This window comes from Elephas maximus, chromosome 21, assembly GCF_024166365.1.
Source record: "Elephas maximus indicus isolate mEleMax1 chromosome 21, mEleMax1 primary haplotype, whole genome shotgun sequence".
NCBI classification, from domain to species: Eukaryota; Metazoa; Chordata; class Mammalia; order Proboscidea; family Elephantidae; genus Elephas; species Elephas maximus.
The window spans coordinates 61,514,052-61,541,755 of NC_064839.1; the positions used below are offsets into that span (position 1 = coordinate 61,514,052).

General features: G+C 36.9%; 1 protein-coding gene across 5 annotated transcripts in view; it reads left to right on the forward strand.

Annotated features, from left to right (window-relative positions):
• The window catches only part of TLL1 (tolloid like 1), a 253,182-nt gene that overhangs the window by 126,910 nt on the left and 98,568 nt on the right, over positions 1–27,704 (forward strand). For all 5 annotated transcript variants that reach the window (XM_049864900.1, XM_049864901.1, XM_049864902.1 and 2 more), the window contains 3 exons: positions 7,790–7,968; positions 14,233–14,338; positions 19,226–19,350. In XM_049864900.1, the coding sequence (XP_049720857.1) occupies positions 7,790–7,968; positions 14,233–14,338; positions 19,226–19,350 (410 nt within the window). The remainder of the gene's footprint in view (positions 1–7,789; positions 7,969–14,232; positions 14,339–19,225; positions 19,351–27,704) is intronic.

The window sequence follows — 27,704 nt, forward strand, 5'->3', positions numbered from 1 at the left end:
AACAAGTGGTAGCCAGGCACCATCTAGTTCTTCTAGTCTCAGGGTAGAAGAGGCTGTGGTTCGTGTGGGCTCTTTGTACTGTGGGCTAGTTTCTTCTCTGGGTCTTTGATTTCCTTCATTCTCTTTTGCTCCAGATGAGTAGAGACAATGGTTGTATGTTAGATGGCTGCTTGCAAGCTTTTAAGACCCCTGACACTACTCACCAAACTAGGATGTAGAACATTATCTTATGAACTGTGTAATGCCAGTTGACTGAGTTGTCCCATGAGGCTATGGTCCTAAGCCTTTCAACCCAATAAACCAATCCCACAAGCTGTTTAGATATGTCAAGGAAGTCTCCATAACTCCATAACTGTGCCCCCTATGTGATTTGCTATATGTATGAATATGTGTGTAGCACACACAAACATGTATATACATATGCCTACAGACACACCTATACATGCACATGCATGTACTTGCATATGCTTTCCTATACACATATATGCATACATATCTACCCAGGTAACAACACACATATTTTTGGCTGTTATTACTGTTGTTACAGAATTGTACATGTTCTAGCATTTACCAAAATTGTCCCCTTTTCTTGTTTACTTCTTAGTGTCCTCATTTACCTTGGTCAGGTTGTGGAGACTTCACAGATATTTAGGATTCCTTTCCCATCACCAAAAATAATAAGTGTATACTCTCTAGAAAATGATTTCCCCTTCCTTTCCCTCCCATCCATGGTAACCATCAAAGAATGTTGCTTTCTGTGCATATATCTATTCTTGACTTTTTGTAATAGTGGGACCATGCAATATTTGTCCTTTCCTGATTGACTTATTTCATTCAGCATAATGTCCTCCAGATTCATCCATGTTATATGATGTTTCACAGACTCCTCATTATTCTTCATAGCTGCAGAGTATTCCTTTGTATGTATGTACCACAATTTGTTTATCCATTCATCCATTGATGGGCACTTAGGTTGTTTCCATCTTTTTGCTATTGTGAATAATGCTGCAATGAACATAGGTGTGCATATGTCTATTCGTGTCATTGCTTTTGTCTCCCTTGGATATATACCTATAAGTGTGATTGCTGGATCACAAGGTATTTCTATTTCTAGCTTTTTGAAGAAGTACCATACCATTTTCCTTAGTGGTTGTACCCTTTTACAATCCCACCAGCAGTGTATAAGAGTTCCAATCTCCCCATCTCCTTTCGTTAAAGAATTTTGTTGAGATTTGGATCATGATTGCATTGTATCTGTACATCGCTTTGGGTAGTACTGGCATTTTCACAATATTAAGTCCTCCAGTCTATGGACATGGTATGATTTTCCATTTTTTTTTTAAGTCTCTTTTGGTTTCTTGCAGTAGTGTTTTATAGTTTTCCTTGTATAAGTCTTTTACGTCCCTGGTCAGTTTTATTCCCAGGTATTTTATCCTTTTGGGGGGGCTATTGTAAATGGTATTGCTTTCTTGATTTTCTTTTAGTTGTTCTTCTTGTTGGTGAAAAGGAACACAAATGATTTTTGCGTGGTGATCTTTTACCCTGCTGCTTTACTGAATCCTTCTATTCCAGTAGCTTTCTTGTAGAGTGTCTGGGATTTTCTATGTATAGGATCATGTCGCTTTCAAATAAGGGTAGTTTTGCTTCTTTCTTTCCAATTTAGGTACCCTTTATTTCCCTCACTTGCCTTATTGCTCTGGCTAGGACTTCCGGTAAAATATTGAATAAGAGTGGTGATACGGGGCATTCTTATCTCATTCCTGTTCTCCAGGGAAATGCTGTCAATCTTTCTCCACTGAGAAAAATGTTGGTGGTTATTTGTGCAGATATACCCTTAATTGGTTGAGGAACTTCTCTCTTATTCCTGTTGTGCTGAGAGTTTTTACCAGGAAAGTGTTGGATTTTATCAGATGCTTTTTCTGCACTGATCGAGATGATCACATGATTCTTTTCCTTTGTTTTATTTATGTGGTGAATTATGTTGATTGATTTTCTAATGCTGAACCACCCTTGCATCTCTGGTATGAATCCCACCTGATAATGATGTATTATTTTATTCATGTGCCGTTGAATTCTGTTGGGTAGAATTTTGTTGAGAATTTTTATGTCTGTATTCATGAGGAATATTGATCTTTAGTTTCCTTTTTTTTTTTTTTTTGGTGTCTTTGCTTGGTATCAGAGTTATGCTGGCTTTGTAGAATGAATTAGGGAGTATTCCTTCCTTTTCTATGTTCTGGAATAGTTTGGGTAAAATTGGTGTCAACTTTTTTCTGTATATTTGGTAAAATTCTCTGGTTCTAAATGCATAATGTATTCAAATTATTACACTTTTCCTCCTTCCCACCTTTTAATTTTGTAAAACCCATCCAAAACACTGATCATTTATTAATTTACTGTTTGTCACAAATCCATATTTCTATTCACTTTCCATTATTAATTTGGCTATTTTCAAAGTTTTTATTTCTTATGTTTTGTCCTGCCCAACTATATTCCCCCATTCATTATCATGTCTTCATGTTTTTGTTCATGATATTTTAGCTGCTTGGAATGACTGTGCCCTCCTTTTCCATCAGTTGAGCTCTTCCACATCTTTCATGCTCAGCCATTCCTGAGCTTCTCATGGTGGGTCTTGCTCTTCCCACTGCAATAGCAGTTATATTACCAAAGCTTGTTCCAATGTCTATCCTTGTCAGTGGTGAGGGCAGGCACCTTATCTCTGTGTTGCTCATGACATCCACACACTGCTTTACATGTACATAATCAAGAAGGTATTACAACATGTACTTTAATTATTTTGAAAGATGTGGAAACTGAAGTTGTGACTTGCCCGAAGATACTTAATTCTATAGTTGCTCTCCTGAAGCTGAACTCTTGAGTATTCGTATGTATTTGTGAGTATTATTATAGTGATGTTGCATTTTGGTGATTTGTTTTGGTACTCATTTTTACATTTTCGACTTTGCTCTGCATTATTTATTAAAAGTGATAGGATGATACTTTTTATAGGAATTGATCATTAGCCTGCTAATCACTTTGTGGCTTTTAAATTTCACTTGGAATTACCATTATTGACCACAATTTCATGAAATTTTTATTTGATTGTTGTGGAATTTTTTTTTGGTATGAAAATTTTGCTTTTTCATCTCAGAAAAAAATGCATTGAAATTACTAGAGTTTGACAGCTTGTGTTATACAAAATACTGAGGGCCAAGTAGAATAAGATACGTGCTAAGTTACGCACTTAACACTACTGTAGGACTTCTATATTGGGTCTTTCATCTCATAAGAGCTGTGGCATGTGATGTTGAGGATTTAAATGTAAATCACCGTTGACTTTGGAGAGCCTGCAAGCGGTGACATTGATATTGATGAGGATGCTCTTCAGTTCTATTTCTAGCTTTAATCTGGTAGGCAAACACATCTTACCACTTAATGTCACTTTTATCATTTTCATTTAGCTTACCCAGTCAGTTTGGCAACTTGAAAATTTTAAAAAATAAGAGCTAAAATAATCTCCTCCATATTTTTAATTTATAATTGTAAATATGGAGCTGTCTATATCATCTAAGTAGCCCTGGTAGCACAACGGTTTAGCACTTGACTGCTAACTGATATAGAAAACTCATTAAATAAAAAATTAAATTGAATCATTTAAATAGAAAAGTACCTCTCCTTAACCTAAATAACTGGAGGTATTGAAGGTACAGAAGTTGAAAAGTTAGAAGGAATTACAACTTTACAAGTGCCCTGATGGATTAAGTGACAGGCAATTTTCGAAGATATTTTGATTTACCATCCCAAGGCAGAAGTAAGGAATATCAGATTTTAGATTACCTGATTACCTTTTCTTGTTTAGGGAGAGATGAATCTTCATTATAGATGGTGAAAATCTTCCTTAAGAGGGTATATAGACCTTATAATGGTCAAGCTTTAAAAGTGACACACAAATTAGGAGCAAAAATTCAAAAGCCGTATCAAGAAAATGGCATCAAACCTGGACAACATTAGAAACTAAGACAGTATCTAGACACGTTTAAACCTTTTTATATATATATATATATATATATATATATATTTTTTTTTTATTGCATGTTACCCTGTTATGGTGCAATGAGTTTCTTTTATGTGGCCTTTCTGGGCCTGGGTTTGCTGTTCTCCCAAAATGGTTGGTCGGGCTACAGTCTGCCAAGTGATTGGTCTCTTTGCTCTCCACCTAAGCAGCTTGCAAGGATTGGTTGGTTTGCTATCTGCATAAATGTCTTCTAAGAATTGGCCAGTTGACTATCTACAAAAGTGGCTTGCAATCCACCCAATAGGACTGGTCAGCTTTCGATCTACCTAACATATCGGTTGGCTTTCAACCCTGCTAGGAAAATTGCCTTGAAATTTGCAAGGAGTTTTCGTATATAAGCAGCCAATCTCACAGAGATTTTTGGGGGATCTTGTGATCAACAAGAGCATGGAGAGAAGCACTGTCTTTTGGACCCAGTTCTTTACTCCAAGAACCTCTTAGATCACAGTGAAACAGCTGTAACACTGCGCTAGTAACACTCACTGAGCTGATAACACTGAACACCAAGAAAAACAGCAACAAGAGTCCCAGAGAAAAGAAACAGTGGCAGAAAGACCCTGAAGGTGCCCAACAACAGAGAGAGCAGTCAGGTGCTGGTGGTGAGCAGAGTCAGTCCACAGAGAAGATGGCAGTGATGGGAAGAGGCAGCCCACAGAGCAGAGGTCAGCAATGTAGCTGAGTGCCCCTTAACGGGGAAGCAACCACACTGGATATTTTTCCAGAAGGGGCCAAAAGGAGGCCTTTCCAGAGGAAGCTGAGAGAAATCTGTCTGAGGGGACCAAGAAGAGCTGTCCTAAGTGGGCCAAGCTGTCCAGTCCAGTGGGGGGTGAGAGGAAGGCTGTTCTGAGTAGGCTGAGAGGATGCCTGTCCAGAGGGAGCCAAAAGTAGGCCTGCTCTGAGGTGCATGAGAGGTTGTTCACAAAAACTTGGACATATATCCTACAGGGGTTGCCGGTAAAACAGTTTTGCCTTGAGAGCTGTCGTAATACCAGCCTAACCCTGGCACTGGCCCAGGATTGTCCCAAAGCTGCTGTTTGAGAGCTAGACCACTAAGCACAGGCGACCAGACCTAGCCAAGTAAAGCTGGAGAGGGAGAGAGAGATCAAACACAGCCACAATGCACCTGACCTAAGCTAAGGAAACTCCTGCTGAGAGAGAGAGCGACACCTGCTGATACCTGGTCCATGGCTTGCTTACCAAGTGACACACAAATTTTAGAAGGTAGAGTAGGTCCCCTTTTAGACGTAAATGGGTTCCTCTCCTGTGATGCTATGGGGGATACTCATCAGGGTGAGGGAACCAGTTCACCTCAAATCTGTTGGTGTTGTTTACTGTTTACTTTCTATAAGTAATCTGTTCCTGTTTACTGTTTATCTTCTATAAATGGTAACAGATTTCAAATGCCAACATTTTGCCAAGTGTCTTTGTGTGTGCTACCCAATAGAATCGTATAATAGAGGCTTTATCCTAGCAGTCTAATGATTGCTTGGGATTTAGAGTACAACCTGTGTGTATAGATGCATGTGCATACAGTTTACCCGTCATTCCATGCCTAATATTTATATGTGCATATATTCAGCTATTTTTCTCATCTGAGCACCTAGATTTCTTATGTTCCTAAGAGCCTTGGATAAATCTGGGGTCAAAGCCACCACGTTTTTCTTCTTTTACAGGATCGTTGTAAAAGAATAGCTCTATGAATAAGACAGTGTGAAATATATTTTTTCTTTTCATTATGAAACCCCATCTTAATTATAGGAAATTTCTATGTAAGTGAGTATGTTAGAAAGGGTGTTTTTGATTAAATAAATTGACCACATTGCTTGACTGCAAAATTTCTTCTCTGAATATAACCATCAAGAATGACTCAATGTGGATAATTTTTCTTGCTGTATAATTGTCAGATATTTCAGTTTCATCACTGTTGCCTTAAGGTAACAAATATTTCAGTTTATCTCTCTGCAGAATTCACAAATTTTGATTTTTTCTACATGTAATACTTTAATGTTTGCATATGTAATAAATAATGCATATATCAAAAAACATATTATTAAAAAAAAAAAACTATCTGGTTACCAAACACAATTATCTCCTTTTTTTACTGTCAGTTGACTTTCTCTTCTATTGTTGACTAAGCTTAATTAACTGTTGTAATAGATTCATAAATAATGAGCACCCATTAGTTCATCTAACTTGTATTGGTTAAAATGCTTAGGAGTTTAAAGCCATCAGAATCACTCAATTTGAAAAAAAGGGGAGGTGGAATATTCATATTTAATAACAATAAAAAAGGCTGTCAAATATACTTTGGATATTGAACCAGTGAAATTCCTTTTAAGCATTTGAGAAATTAATTTTTGGCAATTTTCTTTTTTAATTTAATAAAGAAGAAAAGGTGTTTGGCAGTGTCTTGTGCACTATGATTCTCAACTATTCAAGACCAATTATTTAGTGCCCACGTGTAGTGGTTAAGTGCTAGGACTGCTAACCAAAGGGTCAGCAGTTCGAATCTGCCAGGCACTCCTTGTAAACTCTATGGGGAAGTTCTACTCTGTCCTCTAGGGTCTCTATGAGTCGAACTCGACTCGACGGCACTGGGTTTGGTTTTTTTGGATATTGTACATAAGGCAACCCTGGTGGCAAAGTGGTTAAGTGCTATGGCTGCTAACCAAAAGGTCAGGAGTTGGAATCTGCCAGGCACTCCCTGGAAACTCTATGGGGGCTGGGGGCAGTTCTACTCTGTCATATAGGTTTGCTATGAGTCGGAATCTACTCAAGGGTAACAGGTTTGGTTTGGTTTTGTATTGTACATAAGGGCCCTGGTGGAGTAGTGGCTAAAAGCTTGGCTGCTAACCAAAAGGTCTGCAGTTCAAATCCATCAGCTGCTCCTTGAAAACCCTATGGGGCAGTTCTACTCTGTCATATAGGGTTGCTGTGAGTGGGAACCAATTTGATGTTACCTAACAACAACGTTGTACGAAATGGAGCCCTGGCGGGGCAGTGGTTAAGAGCTATGGCTGCTACCAAAAGGTTGGCAGTTTGAATCCACAATCTGCTCTTTGGAAATGTCATGGGGCAGTTCTGCTCTGTCTTATGAGGTCGCTATGAGTTAAAATCAACTCGACGGCAATGGGTTTTTTTTGTTGTTTGTTTAATTGTACATAATATGGAGTCCTGTTTGCTCAGTGGTTAAGAACTTGGATGTTAACTAAAAGATCGGCAGTTTGAATCCACCCGTCACTCTTTGGAAACCCTGCGGTGTAGTTCTACTCTGTCCTATAGGGTCGCTAAGAGTTGGAATCGACTGGAAGGCAACGGGTTTGGTACAGTACATAAAGAGCCCTGATGGCACAGTGGTTAAAGTGCTTGACTGCTAACTGAAAGGTCAGCAGTTCTAACCCACCAGCCACTCCATGGGAGAAAAATGTGGCAGCCTGCTTCCATAAAGATCACAGCCTTAGAACCTACAGGGTAGTTCTACCCTGCCCAGTAGGGTCACTATGAGTCAGAATTGACTTGACGGCAATAGATTTATTTATTTTTTATTTTTTTTATTGCACATTATTTTATCAGGATACTAGAAATTAGACATATTCATTAATAAAAGGCTGTTCTCTCTCTGAGTGTGTTGGACTTTATCACAATTGTTTACAGAAGTTTCACCAGATTGTAATTCACGCAGCATCACCCTTATCTCCACTTTCTACTTTATTTCAGATGCTGTTCCTATGTAGGTCGGCGGGGAAATGGACCTCAAGCAATCTCTATTGGCAAGAACTGTGATAAATTTGGAATTGTGGTTCATGAATTGGGCCATGTGATAGGCTTTTGGCATGAACACACACGACCAGATCGAGATAATCATGTAACCATCATAAGAGAAAACATCCAGCCAGGTGAGAAGCTTCAGAGTGTGTTGGGTTTAAAGGCTGGTTGAATATCTTTGAATTGCACTTACAAAATTTATTATTTAACTTCTTGAAAAGTATAAACTAATTATTTGATATAGTAGAATCAACATGTTGGTTGATTAAAAAATACCCGTGGTGGTTTTATGTATGTATTTCTTTCTTTCTTTCTGGAGACTGAAAGATCTTAGGTTTCTTTTAGGTTTGTTTGCTTTCCTAAGACTTAGCTTTTTTATTTTTAAACTTCTATGCTTTCCAAGAATGAGTGTGGGCTATTGAACCATAAATTAATATTATTAAATATTTCTTTTGTATTTAAGCTTTTTCTGTACTGAGCTCTGGAACTTATGTCTAAGAGATTTAAAAAGGACAAGGGTTTGCCATCAAATGTGCTGTTTTAAATGAGGAATCTCTATTATTCTCAGGATAATTTCTGGAAAAAATTCCAGGAAAGTAAGTCATTAACTGAATAGCCTAAATAGTTTCTTTGAGATTTTTCCCTTAAACTTAACTGCTCTAGAGACAAATTCTCAAAAAGGTTTTCAGTAGTTCAAGTATAATTTATAATTATAATCTAATTTCTCTGACAGTTGGTGTGTGATAATAGCCTCAGTTTAAAGTTATTTTTTTTCCCTACTTTCACATTCATAAAGATCAGTACCTTTAATTTCCGCCTCTCCAAATCCTACCATGTGGAATGTTCTTGTAATGTAGCATGAGCAAAGTAAAATGTGTTATTTCCTAATGGCCACCTTTATGTTAGAAACATGGAATTCCATAGAATTTCCACATATTTGGTACCAATTATTTATTGATACCTGTGCCTTACATACTGTGGAGATGTTATCAGGAGGGACCAGTCACTGGAGAAGGACATAATGCTTGGTAAAGTATCTCATCAGTAAAAAAGAGGAAGCCCCTCAACGAGATGGACTGACACAGTGGCTGAAACAATGGGCTCAGATATAGCAAGGATTGTGAGGATGGCATAGGATTGGACAGTGTTTCCTTCCGTTGTACATGGGGTGGCTATGGGTCAGAACCAGCTCAATGGCACCTAACAGCAACAGCATTAGGTGATGCTCTTACTGTCATGAAAAAAAATACAACCACTGCTCTCAAATTCTTGTGTGGGATATATTCAAATTATTGGAAATGAGAAAAGTGACAATAGTCTATGTTGAGAACACTGTAGAATACAAATACAAATAAGGTGTGACTAAATGTACCTTGGGGAGTCAAGGGAAATGTCACAAAGGAAATTAAATTTAGAAGTATAAGTGTTCTAGATAGAAGAGTGATTGAAATTCTAGACAGAACGAACATTATGATCAAAACTATGATTACAGAAAATTGAATTGCATTGTAAGTTACATGAGGAAGACTAGTTAGTGGTAATTTGGGAAGTTTAGATCATGGAGGGTGTTAAATACAAAGTTAGGAGATTTAGATTTCATCATTTAGCTCCTAGGGAATAATTGAAGTATTGTAAGCAGAGAAGGTTTATATTAAAATATAATTCTGTCAGTTGTAACAATCAACTGGGAGTGGAAAAGTGGGGGTGGGAAGGATAAGCTTGAAGCCAGGACAACCTGTTAGAAGCCTAAATCAGTGGTTCATGAGAGATGACTTAGTCCTCAATTAGGGTAGTGTAGGCCAAGAGAAAAAAGAGGTATAGTCTGTCAAAAATATGTGAAGGAGGCATCATCATGTGAGGGAAAATCTTGAAGGTTTTATTTTTAGGCAATAGAATGAATGATGGTACTACCAACAGATATAACAAATATGAACAAAAGGGCATTTTTTTGAGAAGAAGAAAGACAAATAGTGGTTTCATTTAGCATCTCCTTCAGTTTGAGAAGGCTTTGGATGATCCAAGGAGAAATGTTTCTATCTCCAGGTCTTCTTTGCACATTTCTTTATATTACTTTATTTTGTCTTCTCGAGCCGCTCTTTGAATCCTGTTCAGCTCTTTCCTTCACCATTTCTTCCTTTTCCTTTAGCTACTGTATGTTCAAGAGCAAGTTTCAGAGTCTTTTCTGACCCCCTTTTTGGCCTTTGCTTTCTTTCCTGTCTTTTAATGACCTTTTGCTTTTTTCATGGATGATGTCCTTCACGTCATCCTACAATTCGTCTGATCTTTGGTAATTAGTTTCAGTGTGTCAAATCTATTCTTGAGATGGTCTGTAAGTTCAGGTAGGAGATACTCAAGGTTGTACTTTGGCTCTATGAACCTTGTTTTAACTTTCTTCACTTCAACTTGAACCTGCATATAAGCAACTGATGGTCTGTTCCACAGTTGGCCCTTGGCCTTGTTCTGACCGATGATATTGAGCTTCTCCATAGGTTCTTTCCACTGATGTAGTTGACCTGATTCCTGTGCATTCCATTTGGCGAGATCCACATGCTTTGTCACTGTTTATGTTGTTGAAATAAAAGTATTTCCAAGAAATAAGTCATTGATTTTGCAAAATTCTATCATGAGATCTCCAGTATCATTTCTATCTCCAAGGCCATATTTTCCAACAACTGACCTTTCTTCTTTGTTTCTGACTTTTGCCTTCCCATCATCATTAATTATCACTGCATCTTGATTGCTTGTTTGATCAATTTCGGACCACAGAAGTTGTTTAAAACCTTCAGTTTCTTCATCTTTGCCATTAGTGGTTGATGCATAAATTTTAATAGTAATTGAATTAACACGTCTTCTTTATAGGCGTAGGGATATTATCCTGTTACTGACAATGCTGTATTTTAAGACAGATTTTGAAATATTCTTGTTGATAAAGAATGTGACACTATTGCTCTTCAATTTGTTATTCCCAGCATAGTAGGCCATATGATTGTCTTATTCAAATGGCCAATACCAGTCCATTTCAGCTCACTTATGCCTAGGATATGAATCTTCAAGTGTTACATTTCATTTTTGACAACTTCCAATTTTCCTTCATTCATACTTCATACATTCCATGTTATGGTTACTAAGGAATATTTACAGCTGTTTATTCTCATTCATTTTGAGCCATGTCACATCAGCAAATGCAGGTCCTGGAAGCTTTACTCCATCCACGTCATTAAGGTCAACCTTACTTTGAAGAGGCAGGTCTTCCCCAGTTGTGTATTGAATGCCTTCCAATCTGAGGGGCTTATCTTCCGGCACTATATCAGACCATGTTTTGCTGCTATCCATAAGATTTTCACTGGCTGATTTTTTTCAGAAGTAGATTGCTTGGTCCTTTTTCCTAGTCTGTCTTAGTCTGGAAGCTCAGCTGAAACCTGTCTACCATGGTTCACCCTGCCAGTATTTGGCATAACTTCCAGCATCACAGCAACATACAAGCCACCACAGTACAAAAAAACTGACAGTTGAGTGGTGGACCTTAAAAATGCATGTGTTATAATATATACAATTATTTATGAAGATGAGAGTTTTAACAGGTGCTTCTGCCAGTGTTGAAGAGAATGCAGAGCCCTTCCTGAGAATGGTTGTAACACAGAAAGTCATACCAAAAATTTATAAGCACTTGTTTTACCATATGGGCTGGTTAGTTTATTAAAAACCACTTACCATGTGTATTCATTCAGTGATGGACTTAAACAATTTAGTCTGGGAATTGAGCTGTATAATTTCAGGCTGATTTTCTCATCAATACTCAAAGGAGGAAATCAAGTTTCTTTATCACATGAAGGAAAGACATTATACTCTGTGGCATCAGTCAGTTTCTTTATTGCCCTTCAAAAACTCCTTCTTCATGAGGTATTTTTACATTGAGCAGTAATAGGGCAGTTGAAATAAAAACCTAGTTAGATGAGTGGTATAATGGTTCCTTTTTGAGCTCCAACCTTGAATTTTGAATTCTAATAGTTCACCTTTATATTTGATGTTTCAAAGCTTTTTCGCGTTGCATATATGAAATGACTTATACCATCTTTGGCTGCTTTAATTGTAAAGATTGAGACATTGAAACCTAAATAGTATTAGAGGAAATTTTCTGCTTCTGGAATCATTGATGTATATTTACGTATCTAAACTCTGTGGTCTTTTCAAATTTCAAAAAATAACATTAAAATATACAAATAATCAGTTGAGAAACTATTAAAAATGGAAGATGTCCAGAAGCTTAAAATAACATGGTATTAAAATTTAACAAAATAATAATTAAATTCTGAACTATATTCTTCTCTTTCTCTCATTCAAAAATTTGTACACAAATTGTTTTGTGACATTGGTTGCAATTCCTACAATGAGTCAGCATTATCCCCCTTTCCACCCTGGATTCCTCATTTTCGTTTGTCCAGTTCTCCTGTCCCTTCCTGCTTTCTTGTCTTTGCTTTTGGGCAGGTGTTGCTAATTTCTTCTCCTATACTTGATTGATCTAAAAAGCAGGTTTCTCGTGTGTGTTATTGTTTTTTCTATAGGCCTGTCTGATCTTTGGCTAAAAGGTGAAATTCGGGAGTGGTTTCAGTTCTGAGTTAGAAGGGTGTCCAGGGTCGATAGTCTCAGGTACTCCTCCACTCTATCCCACCTGTAAATCTGGTCTTTTTTGTGAATTTGAATTTGTTCTACATTCTTCTCCCAGTCTGTCCAGGTCCCTCTATTGTGATCCCTGTCAGAGGAGTTGGTGGTGGTAGCCGGGCACCAGCTGGTTTTTCTGGGCTCAGGGTGGTGGAGGCTGAGGTTCATGTAGGCCGTTAGTCCTCTGGACTAATTTTTTCTTGTTTCTTTGGTTTTCTTCATTTTCCTTTTCTTTGGACAGGATGGAACCAATAGATGTATTATAGATGGCTGCTTGCAAAATTTTAAGACCCCAGATAATACTCACCAAAGTAGGATGTAGAACATTTTCTTTATAAACTGCGTTATGCCAGTTGACCTAGATGTTGCCAGAGACCATGGTCTCTAGTCCTCAGCCCCAGTAGCTCAGTTCTTCAGGGTGTTTGGATGTGCTTCTATGACTGTGTCCCCTTTGTGCTCTATTATGTATATATTTGTGTGATAGCTCTTATTTCTTAGATATATTCCAAGGAGTGAGAATCCTGAATCGTATGGTATTTTTATTTCTAGGTTTTTAAGGAAGCACCATATTGTTTTCCTTAGTCTTTGTTCCATTTTATGGAGCCCTGGTGGCACAGTGATTAAGAGTTCAGGTACTAACCAAAAGGTTGGCAGTTCAAATCCACCAGCCATGTCCTGGGAACCCTATGAGGCAGCTCTACTCTGTCCTATAGGGTCACTGTGAGTTGAAATCAACTCAGTGGCAGTGGGTCTGGTTTTTGGTTTTTACCATTTTACATTCCCATCAGCAGCGTATGAGAGTTCCAATCTCCCCACAACCTCACCAGCATTTATTTTTTTCTGAATTTTTGATCAGTGCCGTTCTTGCAGGGGAAACATGTTTTATTTTGATCCAAAATTCCTTAAAGTAGAACTTCCTATTTGTCAAGGAGAACTTTAATGTTTTTAATGATAGTAGAAGATTTGCTGCAGTTTTATCTTTAGTGATAAAGTCACATAGCTAGAGCCTGCAAGTTCTTCGTGCATATGCTGACGTTGTTTTTAGTCATCCGGTCAAGTCTGACTCGTGGCAACCCCTTATGCGCGGAGTAGAACTGCATTCTCTAGGGTTTTCAAGGCTGTGACCTTTTGGAAACAGTTCACCAGACCTTACTTGGGAGGCATCTACCTCTGGGTGGGTTTGAACCCCCAACCTTCTTGTTGGTATTGTAGTGCTCAACCATTTGTGCCACCGAGAGACTCCTGCATATTCTAATAGTCTTTTTTATATTTTTCCCAGTGTTTTATGGAAAGAGTCTAAAGCAAACAGTAAGATGCTTTTTGTTGGTCCTGGCAAATGTAGACAAAAGGGAAAAATGGGAAAGTCATGAGGTAAAAACGTAACTTTTTTAAAAAAAAAATCATTGCGTATAGCAGTAACTTGTTAAATAGGCGAATATTGTGAGACGGCAGAATAATATACGTAGGAAACAAACCCAAAGTATGCTTTCATTAGTCGACATTTGCAGAAATTAACTTACTAATGAAATTCAGTATTGCTCTTTCAACATGATATTGAAGTGTAGTCCGTGGTATTAGATATCTACTTTAGCATAGCTTGGTGTTAGTGTGGAAATACATCCAGCATGAAGATCAGTTGTTTAGTAAAGAAGAGCTATAGGCCTAGGAAAGGCTCTCCTGTTCTCTTTTCCCTCTGTTAAAAGACTTCTAAGCTGTTGTTTATTCCTGATTCCTAGGTCAAGAGTACAATTTTCTGAAGATGGAGCCTGGAGAAGTGAACTCACTTGGAGAAAGATATGATTTTGACAGCATCATGCACTATGCCAGGAACACCTTCTCAAGGTTGGAGTCTCAGGTTATACCTTTTGACTTTTAATTCCTTTCCTCCATGTGGCACCTCACAAAGCTGTGTTTGGCATTATAACTAAAACTACTTTTAAATACTGCCGTCTCATGACAGAAGTAAAGTGGAAAAATACTTGATTAGCATTTATAGCGAACATCAGACATTTAAAGAGATTTTAAACTGCAATTTCACATGTTCTGTCAAATACATAAATGCATCATGGTAATTAAAATATTATACTATTAGAATATTCGTTTATATATGAGTCCAATTATTTTATATTCCTCAGTCATAAAAAGTTCAATTAAAGGAATGACCAAACCAATCAGCGTGTTAAATTGGCAAAGCATTGCTTAATGGAAATTTGGCATTTATTAAGTCACATAGGGACCTTGGTGGTTGAATTGGACTGCTACACTCTCTGTGTAACTCGTGTTCTATCTATTTTCTACTGCTCAAGTACCAGTCATGCTCAGAAATCCATACTACTAAATTAATTGTCAAAGAATGTGATAGAAAGATATTTTACTTCCTGTAATTTAAAATTACATTTCACCACTTATTGATCTTAAAATTATTTCCTTACTGTCTGAATGCTATTTTTTGAGAGTGTAATAAATATAAGTCTTAATCTATTTCATTCTTAAGATGATGCCATCAAGCAAATAGTTGTCAGGTAAGGAATTTGGGACTGTGAAACCATCGAACTCAGCTTTTTTTCCATTTTCTGCTCATTTTGCACTCATATACCTACTCCAACTCATCGATTTTGTCCACTTTATGTCCATTTCACAACTCATTAACATCTATTTGTAAAAGCAGGGTCAGAAGAAGAGAAAAATCAAATAATTTCACTGCTTAAACAAATGTTGGTAAAACAGAAGAATATTCAAATGAACTCAGGATACTTGGACACGTTTTTAAGTTATTTTTTTTTTTTAGACCACATTTTATTATTGAAAAAAATTTAGTGTTAACTGTATTTAAAAAAAAATTTCTTCTTAAAGGATATACGGTATATTTTTTGTTCAAATATAATAACTAAATACATATTTTTTTCTGCAATTAGAAATTTAAGTTTTGACAGAAGTATACCCTGAAATTTGGCTTGAAATTAATTTTAAAGAGTTACAAAACTATTTATAGGTCAATGCTTTAAGTCAGTTTTCTTTAAAAACATGGGACAAACGGGACTGGAGTCCCAATTCAGCCAAAAACAAAACAAAACAAAAACTCATTGTCGTCGAGTCAATTCTGACTCATAGCGACCCTCTAGGACAGGGTAGAACTGCTCCATAGGATTTCCAAGGAGTGGCTGGTGAATTCAAACTGCTGACCTTTTGGTTAGTAGCTGGACTATTAACCACTACTCCACCAAAGCACTGCTGAATGATATTATTCAGAACTAACCTGAGTGTTGATTTTTTGGAATAGAGGAGGTACTAGGCAGGAATAATGATTTATTGTTTCTATTAGGTTAAGTGCTACGGCTGCTAACCAAAGGGTCAGCAGTTCAAATCCACCAGGCGCTCCTTGGAAACTCTATGGGGCAGTTCTACTCCATCCTATAGGGTCGCTATGAGTCGGAATCGACTCGACGGCACTGGGTTTTGGTTTTGTTATTCTTCATAGATTCAGAGTCTATACAAAAGTTTGAAATATAGATTTCCTGTTATCCAGTATTACTCTTATGTGCTAAGTTGCTTCTTTCCCCATAAACCACTCAGCTTTTACTGCGTGTACTCCACCTCTCATCACATCCACCCACCTTTGTGTTGCGTGGCCATCAGCCTTGACCTATTATCCTATCTTACATTTCAAAATTACCCTGTTCATTTTTTTCTAAATCAACTTATATTTCTACGGTGTAAGTGACCTTATCCTTTAGAATGATAGCAATCTGATTGGCCCAATTCACATCATCTGATTGTTTTGAGTCTTTAACTTGTCTCCATCAAGTCAATTCCAACTCATAGTGACCCTATAGGACAGAGTAAAACTGCCACTGGGGTTTCCAAGGCTGTAAGGAAGCACACAACCACATCTTTCTCCCACAAAGTAGCTGGTGGATTTGAACTGGAGACCTCTAGGTTAACAGCTGAGCGCTTAACCACTGTGCCACCACAGCTTTAAAGAGGATGTTTACTAACTTGTACACAGACCTCAATGACTGAATTTCAGATGAAATATTTGTCATAGCTCTCAGCCACCTCCCCCAAAGTATTTGAAGTTTTATAGTTTCTTCTATTCTGAAACCAGAGAGTCTATAAAAGTTCCAATTGTTTTCATAAAAGTAGCCTGTCAGCAGATTTAGGAAGTCACTTGTGGGAACAATAGGACTGAATCTATGGGCCTTTTTTCTCTTTGTGCATGGATATTGTGTAATGTGAATGCTTGAGGACTGGGATGGCACATTTTGCATTAATAAAAGAATTGTAAAATTTTTTGAAGTTTCTTAAAAAGCATAGCTAATTTGCTATTTTAATGTAGCTTAAAATGTATGAAGTGGACCCAATACTATTTGTCTCTGGCCTATGGGTAGTGCCTCACGGAAGAGGTCCAGGAAGAGCTTCTTTGCTTAATGGCTGAGATGTGGGAGGGAGAGAAATGTTAACTTCCTGGCCACAAAGAAAGAACAAAAGAATGGGTGACTGACCTCCTTAGGGATGGAAGAGAGTTTACCTCAGTTGACAGAATGACCTGAAATTTATCATTCTATTGTGTGAGGTTGAATATATCCAATCCAGATGTCCTTGACCTTTTAAAAAATTGTATTTCTTTTGAAAGGTGGAAGAAACGAAACCGTTTCCAAAATTATAAATTCATTTTTAGCAGTAGAAAATAATGAATACTTCGTTATTACTGAAGTCCTGCAGAAATTGTAGCACTTCATTAATTTGGACCTGCCCAGCAAATGTTGATTTAGGCAGTGTAATAGAATGACTTTTCTCAATTCTACCATAGAGCTAAACTTCCTCTTTCAATTACATTGATCTAGCTGGAGCTGCATCTTATTAAGTGCAAGCTCTCACTTTGGATGGTCAGTTCCCATATATCATTTGTCTTAGTTTGAATTCATCCAGATGCTTAGATCTGGTTTTAAAGAATTCCAGTCTCCCTGTCTATCTGAGTTATCCAGGTTATATCTAAGAACCACCACCCTTTTCGTTACTGAGAAGCTTGGGAGGCCAGTCATAAATTACTCATAGATCATGTCACCACTCTGTGTATCATCTCCCAGTAGATTAATAGGTGTCCTCTGGGTAAAAGTTAAATTCTCTGGCTAGTGCTTAAATACTTTAGGGGTCCTCCAGTCACTGGGCTGTTGTATTTCTTGTTGTTTCTCCCTGAGAATTCTCAACTCTCAGTGACCCACATTGCTCTGTTCTTCACTTCCTTCTTAAATGTCAACTACCAAGTGACTTTTTCTTTGATCATCCTATTTAAAAGCTACCTCGTCACTGCACAGTCCAAATCCATCTTCTTGCCTTTATTTTTCTCCATAGTACCTGTCCCTACTCATCAGTCTTTGTGTAATGTCTTTCTTCCCCTATTAGAATGTGAGAATCATAGAAGGATTTCTGTTTATTACTGTAAATTCAGACCTAAAACAGTGCTTAGTAAGTATTTCCTAAAGGAAGGAATAGACCTGAAAATGTTGTTCTTTGAATCCACAGTTTACATAAAATTTACTTATTTATAAATTTTGGAAAGAAATATTCGTTTTACCATTTATCCCAGCTTAAAAGATTAAAAAAAATGTATTTCTTAATTTACAATATTTTTATAGAAACCTGCTTTGAGATTTCTTTGAAAATCCATAGGTACACATCCCAATCTTCCCACCAATAAAACCCAAAAAAACAAACCCTCTGCCATCGAGTCGATTCTGACTCAGCGACCCTACAGGACAAAGCAGAACTACCTCATGGGGTTTCCAAGGAGCAGCTGGTGAATTTGATCTGCTGATCTTTTGATTAGCAGCCAAGCTCTTAACCACTGAGCTACTAGGGCTCCACCAATAGAAAGTCCATTTAACTTTTAAGCTCAGTACTTCCTTTAGTTGTATAAATGTTAGGTATAGATTGTAAAGTAAGATGGTATCTTTAGCGTACTATATTTAGGATTTTAAGTTATACGTATTACTAAAAATAGTGAGTTTTATTATAACCTTGGGGGCAAACAACTCAGTTCTCAGCTTATTGCTATTATTCCTTACTTTTTATTACTTATTAATTTTAGCACGGAAAACCTTTATTATATACATCTGTGTCTTGCTCTGTGTGTGTGTATCCTAAAAAACCTTTTTTTTTTTTTTTTGGTATTCTGTTTTTTATTGTTCTTTTTAATGCTGCTATACTTGGACTTCTAAGATTGTTGCTGTTGTTGTTATGTGCTGTGAGTCTTAGGTTAAATTAACAGCCTAAATAAAAAAAAAATTGTTTTATGTATGTTTCATTTGACTTTTACAATTTTGGTAACCTCAAAAATATTTACTGTAGGTTGTTCTTAAGAAAATAGACCTATATGAGAATTACTTGTTTTACAACCTGGCAAATAGGGTCTCTTTGTTCTGCTTGAGGGACCCAAACAAAAGCCATGGTATAACCGTTGGGGAATATATACTATTCCAGATATTTTTTTAAATGGTTGGTATATATTTCTAAGTCAATATCATTATACACGTTATGCTAGACACACATTTGCCACACAAACTTGTTTTTCTACTTTGATGATCGTGTTTTGAAAGCCTGAGACACTACCTAAAACTCAGCATTGGTATATTTCCCTTTTGACTTTGAAAAAAATCATCTTATATTTATAAGGAATATATGAGTCTTAATTTGGTGACTTATGTGTGGCTTGCTTCTGATTCTTTTCAGGGGGATGTTTCTAGATACCATTCTCCCTTCCCGTGATGACAATGGCATACGTCCGGCAATTGGTCAGCGAACTCGCTTAAGCAAAGGAGATATTGCACAGGCAAGAAAGCTGTATAGATGTCCAGGTATAGCATCATACAAACACACTGGCATAATTGTGCTTGATTGTTATCTTCCAGTTTACTCAACTGCGTGCTTGGCTCTCTCCATGCTGGCAAGTGATGTATCAGTTCAAAGTCAGTAATCATAAAATGAGGTATGAGAGAACTCTGGAACACCCATTGCTGTAAATACAGTGAAACCTGTGAGAGCTGGAACTTGATGAGTCTGCCTTGGTTTTCCAGATCTCACAGGTTTTCCACCTTTGACAAGGTGCAGTCTTACCACTTTTCTGTCACTCTCTGCTAGTGGAAAATATTACAGTTTTCCTTCTTACAAGCTTCCACCTTACACAGTTTTCCAGCTTTCACGGGTTTTACAGTATAAACAAATTGCTGGAAATCAAATTAAAAAATCAGGATAGTTTTTTTTTTATCTTTTAGTTTAATACATAAAATATATCAGGGCTGTTTGATAGTCATTAATATTTAAATGGTTGTATAATTTCATAGTCTAATTCTGAGTTTCCTTGCCAATATACAAAGAATATCCTTTATCTAAACTCTAGAATTGGATCCTGAATGATCTTTTCCTTCAAGTTCCATCATTAATGGTATATAAATTAAAATGTCATTAGTAGGAGTTTGGAACTTTGTTATAAAGAATAAGTTGTCTCACCGTGTTGCTAGAAAGCTACAGTATGTTTTGCTGTTTAAAAAAGTTGTAAAAAATTGATATAAGGTCTTCATAAGAATGTTTCAAGGGGATACTAGTGTCTTAGTAGTCCAAAAAAGAAAAAAGTTATTCTATATTCCAAATTAGGAATGCTGTGAGCTCTGTGCACACGTGTATATTCACAATACTTTAAAATATCCTATATCAAAGAAGGAAACCCTAGCAGTGTAGTGGTTAAGAAGTACGGCTGCTAACCAAAAGGTCGGCACCACCAGGTGCTCCTTGGAAACCGAATGGGCAGTTCTACTCTGTCCTATCAAAGGAACATGTTTAACTTTCCTTCATACAATTTTTCCCAAATTATTTGTCCAAGGAAACTTCTTTTTATCCAATACTTACCCATAGAATTCACTTTGGGAAGTATTGTTCTGGATACTCAGGTTGTGTGTGCTAAAATAATTATGCAAGTTTTAGTTGGCTCCTATTCTAGTATTTTTTACAGGGATATGATGAGTATATTAATCATAGAAGTTTTACGTAGAGACTTAACGCTTAAAATATGTTTGTATATAGTAAACTATTGGGAAGTTACAATTGTTTACTGTGGTTTCTAGTGACAATCCAGGAAACTTTCCCTTTAGGGTAGAGGAGAAGACTAGATAACTCATTCACACAAATGTTATATATTCTCACTGACATATAATATGAAACCTTTTGCTGAGCAGATTAAGAATCAAGTGCAAGCAAGGAAAAATGAGTTAGTTGAATATCACAAGACATAGATACCAAAAACCAAACCCATTGCCGTCGAGTCGATTCCGACTCATAGCGACCCTATAGGACAAAGTAGAACTGCCTGATAGAGTTTCCAGGGAGCACCTGGTGGATTCCAACTGCTGACCTCTTGGTTAGCAGCCATAGCACTTAACCACTACGCCACCAGGGTTTCCAAGACATAGATAGGAAGTTATTAATTCATTATGTGTGATAGATCAATCCATGGCTTCAACCAGATGGATTCTGTTGCAACGTCGTGGTAAAGAAGGGTTTTTCTCTCTCTGAAGATCAAATCTGCTGAAGAAAGATAGTAGAAATTGTATTTTTTTTTTTGCAATGATTGGTTTTCTTATAATCCAGGCCTATTAGGTTTTCAAAAGTATATTTAAGAGCTATTGAAATTTAATGCTGTATTTAAAAACCTTTTACTTCTTAGTGATTCAGTATTGAGGTTAAGCTTTAATATGTTTTCTTTTGTTCACAAATCTACCTACCTACCTATCTATCTAATTTTTCCATGTGTCTAAAGAGGACTAAATCTTCTACCTAATGTTCATAAATGTATTTATTTAAGCATATGTATTTAAGTTGTCTTCATATTTACATTAGTGCCTTTTTAAAACTATTATATATATGTATGTGAAATGCACTTGCATGTGTGGTCTTTGTTTATTATTTAAATTCAAATTTGTACAAGAAGGGTGAATTTCTAAGTAAATGGCACTATGACATGGGCAATCGTTGGCTAATTTCCAGCAGCACTGACAGTGCTACCCGTTTTTGCTTTCAAAGTAAAGCCTTTGGGGAAAGATTGTGAGAGTAATAGCAATTAAATAAATGAGCAATTCTTCTTTAAAACCATTTCGATTGTCTGTCTGAATGCATGTGTGTCTACATGGCTTATAAAAAGCATGCTGGAGATGCCGCTGCACACTGAATTGTAGGAAAGTCAGTTTGATTACTTCAGCTGAGTAGTAATCAAACTTGTGACACTACAATTTAATTTTCAGCCTGTGGATCTTGAATATTTTAATTATTAACAGGAGGTTAATTGGCAAGTATAGTTTCCATGTGAGATTTTACTTATGTAAAATAAATGGGCCAGTTTCTTACTTGAAATATAGAAATCATTAATGTATGCGTTGCATTGTTTAACACAACAGTAAAACCACATTGATGGACCCTCCATTATCTATAATAAATAAATAAATAGTGGAAATAATTTGCAAAGGTGGTATATTCTTTTTTAAGAAAAAATGAATTAAAAAAATTGGAGCATGCGTTTTTAGCATATAGATTAATAATAAATGTTTTATTTAATCACAATCAAACTAAAACTAGTGAGAACTTAACACATGTTCCTCTAACCATGTATTACTTATTTTAATATTATTTTCTTATATTACTTCAAATAAAAGCCATTAATTAATTACCTAATTCATTGCTTAAACATAGATAATACCATTTCGATATACCAAGAATTCTACCAACCTTTGAGGAAAATAATCAGAAACAACTTGAATGTAGTCCCTGGCCTCAGAGAGGTCACAGTTTACTTGAAATAAGATGTAAAGGCATGAAAATAAAGTGCAATATCATTAGTCTCCTTGAAAAGGTAAAGAATGGAAATATATAGGTAAGGTGCCTCACCCCATGTAAGTTTGTAGGGTAAACTTCTTAGAAGAAGGATAAGAAGGGTCAATCAGGTAGGGAAGGGTGATACAGGCTAAGAAATAGCATGAGCAAAATCCCAGAGACAAGAGTATTTACTACTATTGAGGAACTGAAAGAATTCTAGGACATCAGGAGCCTAGCACAAGAGGGAAAAACAGAGTAGAAATGGGGCAAGACAGGAGAGGTAAGCAGAGACCTGACACAATGCAGGGCTGGTAAAGCACTTGGCTGCTAAACAAAAGGTCAGTGGTTCAGAATTGCTGGGCTGAGGGCTGGGGGAACCATTGCCTCGGAGAACATCTAGCTCAATTGACGTACTATTGGTTGTAAAGAAAATGTTTCACATTCTACTTCGGTGAGTAGCATCTTGGGTCTTAAAAGCCTGTGGGTAGCCATCTAAGATACTCTACTGGTCTCATCCCTTCAGGAGCAAGGAAAAATGAAGAAAATTAAACATTCAAGGGAAAGATAAGTCCAAAGGACTAATGGGCCACATCTCCCACAGCCTTCACCAGACTGAGTCCAGTTCAGTCAGATGGTGCTCTGACAGGGAAAACAATAGATGGTCCTGGACAAAGCTGGAGGAAAATATAGAACAAAATTCTAACTCTCAAAAAAAGAACCAGATTTACTGGCCTGACAGAGACTGGAGAGACCTCGAGAGTATGGCCCCTGGACACCCTTTTAGCTCAGTAATGAAGCCACCCCCGAAGTTACCCCTCAGCCAAAGATTAGGCAGGCCCATAAAACAAAATGAGACTAAAGGGGCATACCAGCCCAGAGGCAAAGATTAGAAGGTAGGAGGGGGCAGAAAAGCTGGTAATAGGGAACCGAGGATCAAGAAGGGAGAGTGTTCACATGTCATGGTGTTGTTAACCAGTGTCATGAAATAATATGTGTACTGTTTAATGAGAAACTAGTTTGTTCTGTAAACCTCCATCTAAAGTACAATAAAAAGAAAAAAGTTTCACGGTTCAAGAGAAAAGACCTGGTGATCTGTTCCCATAAAGATTACAGCCTAGGAAACCTTATGGGGCAGTTCTACTCTGTCACATGGGGTTGCTATGAGTTGGAATCTCCTTGACTGCACACAACAACAGCAACATAGATCAGGTTAATTGGTCTGTAGAATGATACGAGGGTTCCTCTGATCACTGACAGGAGTGTGGAATAGATTGTAATGGGTATAAATGGGAAGCAGCGAGACCAGTTAAGAAGATACTGTGTTTATTTAGATGAGAGACAAGATAGTTGCAGCTGATGTGAAGCAAAGTGGAAGAATTTGAGAGAGCATGCAGGTGACAGAGAAAAAGAGACAGTAAAACTTATCAGTCCCAGTAAGTGAATGTGACTTTTAAGGAATGTAGGAAGAGGATCCAGGAAAGAAAGAAATAATTGTCAATGAAGTAAAAGAAAATTCAGAAGAGTTTGTTGTCCTAGAGCACAAGTGAATAAAAAGTTTCAAACAGGATCATCAACAATATCAAGGATGCTGAGGTCGAGGTTTGAAATTTAGCCTCTAAATTTGGTAAGATTAAGGTCATTGGTTGCTGTAATGACTGCTTGCCTGAAATGGATTGGAAGTCTGGATTGGAATAAGAGAAAAATAATAGAAATACCAACCCTTCTGAGAATTTTTGCTAAAGGAGAAAGGAGAAAAGTGTGGCAGTAGGTGGAGAGAGATGGTGGGTCTAAGGAGTGATGTTTACATGCTAATATTAATATTTTGGTAGAGATAGAGATAATATCCAAACGGGAAAGATAGGGAACAATAGTCCCCTTGTGGGAGAGAGTGGGTGGGATCTCAGGTTTAAGAAATTTTTTAAACAATATTAGAATAATTTGCAATATTACAAACTACATATAATTTTTTTTAATTCATATGTAGCTTGAGCATCTTAATATCATGTTATATGAAAATTCCCCTGCTCTTCAGCAGAATTGTGTTAGGGAGTTTGTATGTTATTGTTACTTAACCAGGAAGGTATCTTATGTTTCTAAGGCAGTATAAAAAGCAAATTGTTATGTTGCTCCTTACAAGTTGCATAGAGTAAGGGTTTTCAGTGCTGATTTTTTGGAAGTAGATTGCCCACCCTTTCTTTCGAGGCACCTCTGGATGAACCCAAAACCCCAAACTTACTTTCAGCCACTGAGCACATTAACCATCTGCATCACCCACTGATATAAATTCTGTGCTCCATAAATAATTGTATGGATGAATGAGATAGCTTTAGTATGTGAAAAGCACTGCCCCGGCTGATATGGGCTCGAGTAACAAAGCACAGATTATATACAGAAGTAGCATAGAGTCTGGGAAACCATACAAATTGTACAGTGCAGTGAGGAAGTAGATCTAATCATTAAAGGATGCTAAAATAGGCCAGAACGCTTTCGTGCTCATGCAGAACCTGTGGATAGAACAAGAAGCAGTCGTTCAAACAGAACAGGGGGATACCGAGTGGTTTAAAGTCAGAAAAGGTGTGCGTCAGGGTGTATCCTTTCACCATGTTTATTCAATCTGTATGCTGAGCAATAATCTGAGAAGCTGGACTATAGGAAGAAAAACACTGAGTCAGGATTGAAGGAAGACTCATTAACAACGTGCCATATGCAAATGACAAGCACGTACTGATGAATATTAAAGACTATGGTATTCAGTATGGATTACGCTTTAACATAAAACAAAAATCTTCATAATCAGACCAATAAGCAACATCATGATAAATGGAGAAAATACTGAAGTTTTTAAGGATTTCATTTTACTTGAATCCACAATCAGTGCCCATGGAAACAGCAGTCAAGAAATCAAATGACACATTGCATTGGGCAAATCTGCTGCAAAAGAGCTCTTTAAAGTGTAAAGAAGCAAAGATGTCACTCTGAGGACTAAGGTGTACCTGACCTCAGCCATGGTATTTTCAATTGCTTCATATTCAGGCGAAAGCTGAATAATGAATCTGGAAGACCAAGGAAGGATTGATGCATTTGAATTATGATGTTGATGAAGAATATTGAATATACTATTGAGTGCCAGAGAACAAACAAATGTGTATTGGAAGAAATACACCTAGAGTGTTCTTTAGAAGTGAGGATGGTGAGAATTCGTCTCATGTACTTTGGACATGTTATCAGGAGGGACCAGTCCCTGGAGAAGGACATCATGCTTGGTAAAATAGAAGGTCAGCAAAAAAGAGGAATACCCTCAGCAAGATGGGTTGACATGGTGGCTTCAACAATGGGCTCAAACATAGCAATGATTGTGAGAATGGTGTAGGACGAGGCAGTGTTTTGTTCTGTTGTACACAGAGTCCCGGTGAGTTGAAACTAACTGGACAGCACCTAACAACAGCAATAACAACAAAGTAGGCCAAGGCTTCTTGGTGTTTATACTTGTCCTTCATCTTAAAGGCCGCTTTGGATATGACTAGACAGTTACCACTAAAATGTCTTTTACTATATTTCAATAATTAATTTCACTATTATTGCTCAAATAATGACTTAGGGTTCCTTTTAACGTTTCCTTATTTTAAAATCATTTGACACCAAAATTTTCTTTGTTATATTTTAAAAATTGAAGGGAAACATGAATGCATGTTTTATGTTTCATTAAGAAAACATTAAAAAAAAATCAGAACAGTATTGTTTGTATGCACTTGTGGATTAAATATGTTTAAATGTTTTTATTCCATTTCAGGCATTTCAGTCCAAGTCTCGTCTGTGGCTTAGTAAAGCTTTTAATCATTACAGAATTTATTTTTAAACTGCTGTGAATTACAGTTTTTTTCACTGAAACACTCAGCTCCCGAATGATTAGAAGGACGTTGTTTGCATTAATAAAATCTTAACAAATATTCATTTTTCTAAAGCTTCTTGTAAATGCTACATTTATCAAGTGCCCTAGCTGATTCATTGCACCGTGCTGAATTATGTATTTTGACCTTGAACATTTTTGTTTTGTTCTAAAATGGCTTATATCTGCCTATTCATCAGAATAAACATTGCTTACTCCTACTTGAAATTTATTTTGTTGTGCAAACGTAATATCTGTGTTCCTAAATAAATATTTATATTGTATCAGACTGTTTTTACAGCTCTATTTCTTGTTTTCAAAGTCATTGCCTTTCTTTCTTCATTCACCTCAAGATATGCAGAACCATGTATAATTTATTGAGGATTTGATGAGGTGAGAGTTTTCCTGCTGGTAGCTATGACTCTGTAATATGGTAATTTCTCAGTTTCCACTGTAGTCTCCTTCAGAGGAAGCTGTTCTTTCAAATTATTAAGTGAAGGTTATAAAAATGACTGAAGGACTCATAGTTGATTTAAGGATACTGAAAGCAGCTTAGGTTCATACCATGTCTTGAAAGAGCAACAAGAAAATCCATTTTAGAATGGTTCTGACCACCGGCCTCAACTGAACCAAGGGGCTGTTTACTACCCTCTGCCCTGGCCTGTGTTCACATGGCTCTGGGGTATCAATAAAACATACGCTGAGGCATGCAGTCGATGATTTGCTATTTCCAATAGCTGATAAAACTCACGGGATTAGACAGGCTTAAAAAATATGTGAACCCAGTTGCCATCAGATCTATTCCATCTCAGTGCAACCCCATGTGTGTCAGAGCAGAACTGTGCTCCATAGGGTTTTCTGTGGGTGATTTTTCAGAAGTAGGTCACCAGGCCTTTCTGCGAGGTACCTCTGGGTGGACTCAAACCTTAATGTTCAGGTTAGCAGTCAAGCACATTAACCAGGTCTACCACCCAGGGAAAATATAATAGTTTTTTCAGCAAGTTCTAATTATGATCAATAGAAAAGAGATAGTTAATAAATGTCTGCATTTTGTTGAAAAACTTGAACCTTCCAGGATATTTTTTATCTTTCAGATTTTTTTTTTGGTGCTTATTGTATATAACATTTTGGTATTGCTTTTATTAACTACTTCTAGGTTATTATTCATTGGTCAGTATTAAATTTAGTCTCAGTTCACACTGAATATTTTAATGGAATGTTTCATTTGGTCCCAGAGCCATATCAGCTAGGTATCTTTGACGTGAGTCTGAATATGGGTGACCTTTAAGTTGACTGTAGACTCCTTGGAAATGAATGAGAAAGGTTTCCATGAAGAACAACTTTTTGAATTCTGAATTTAAAAAAACAGTTGCCGTTCAGTTGATTCTGACTCATGGAAGCCCCATGTGTTATAGAGTAAGAACTGTGCTCCATAGGATTTTCGAGGCTGTGACCTTTTGCAAG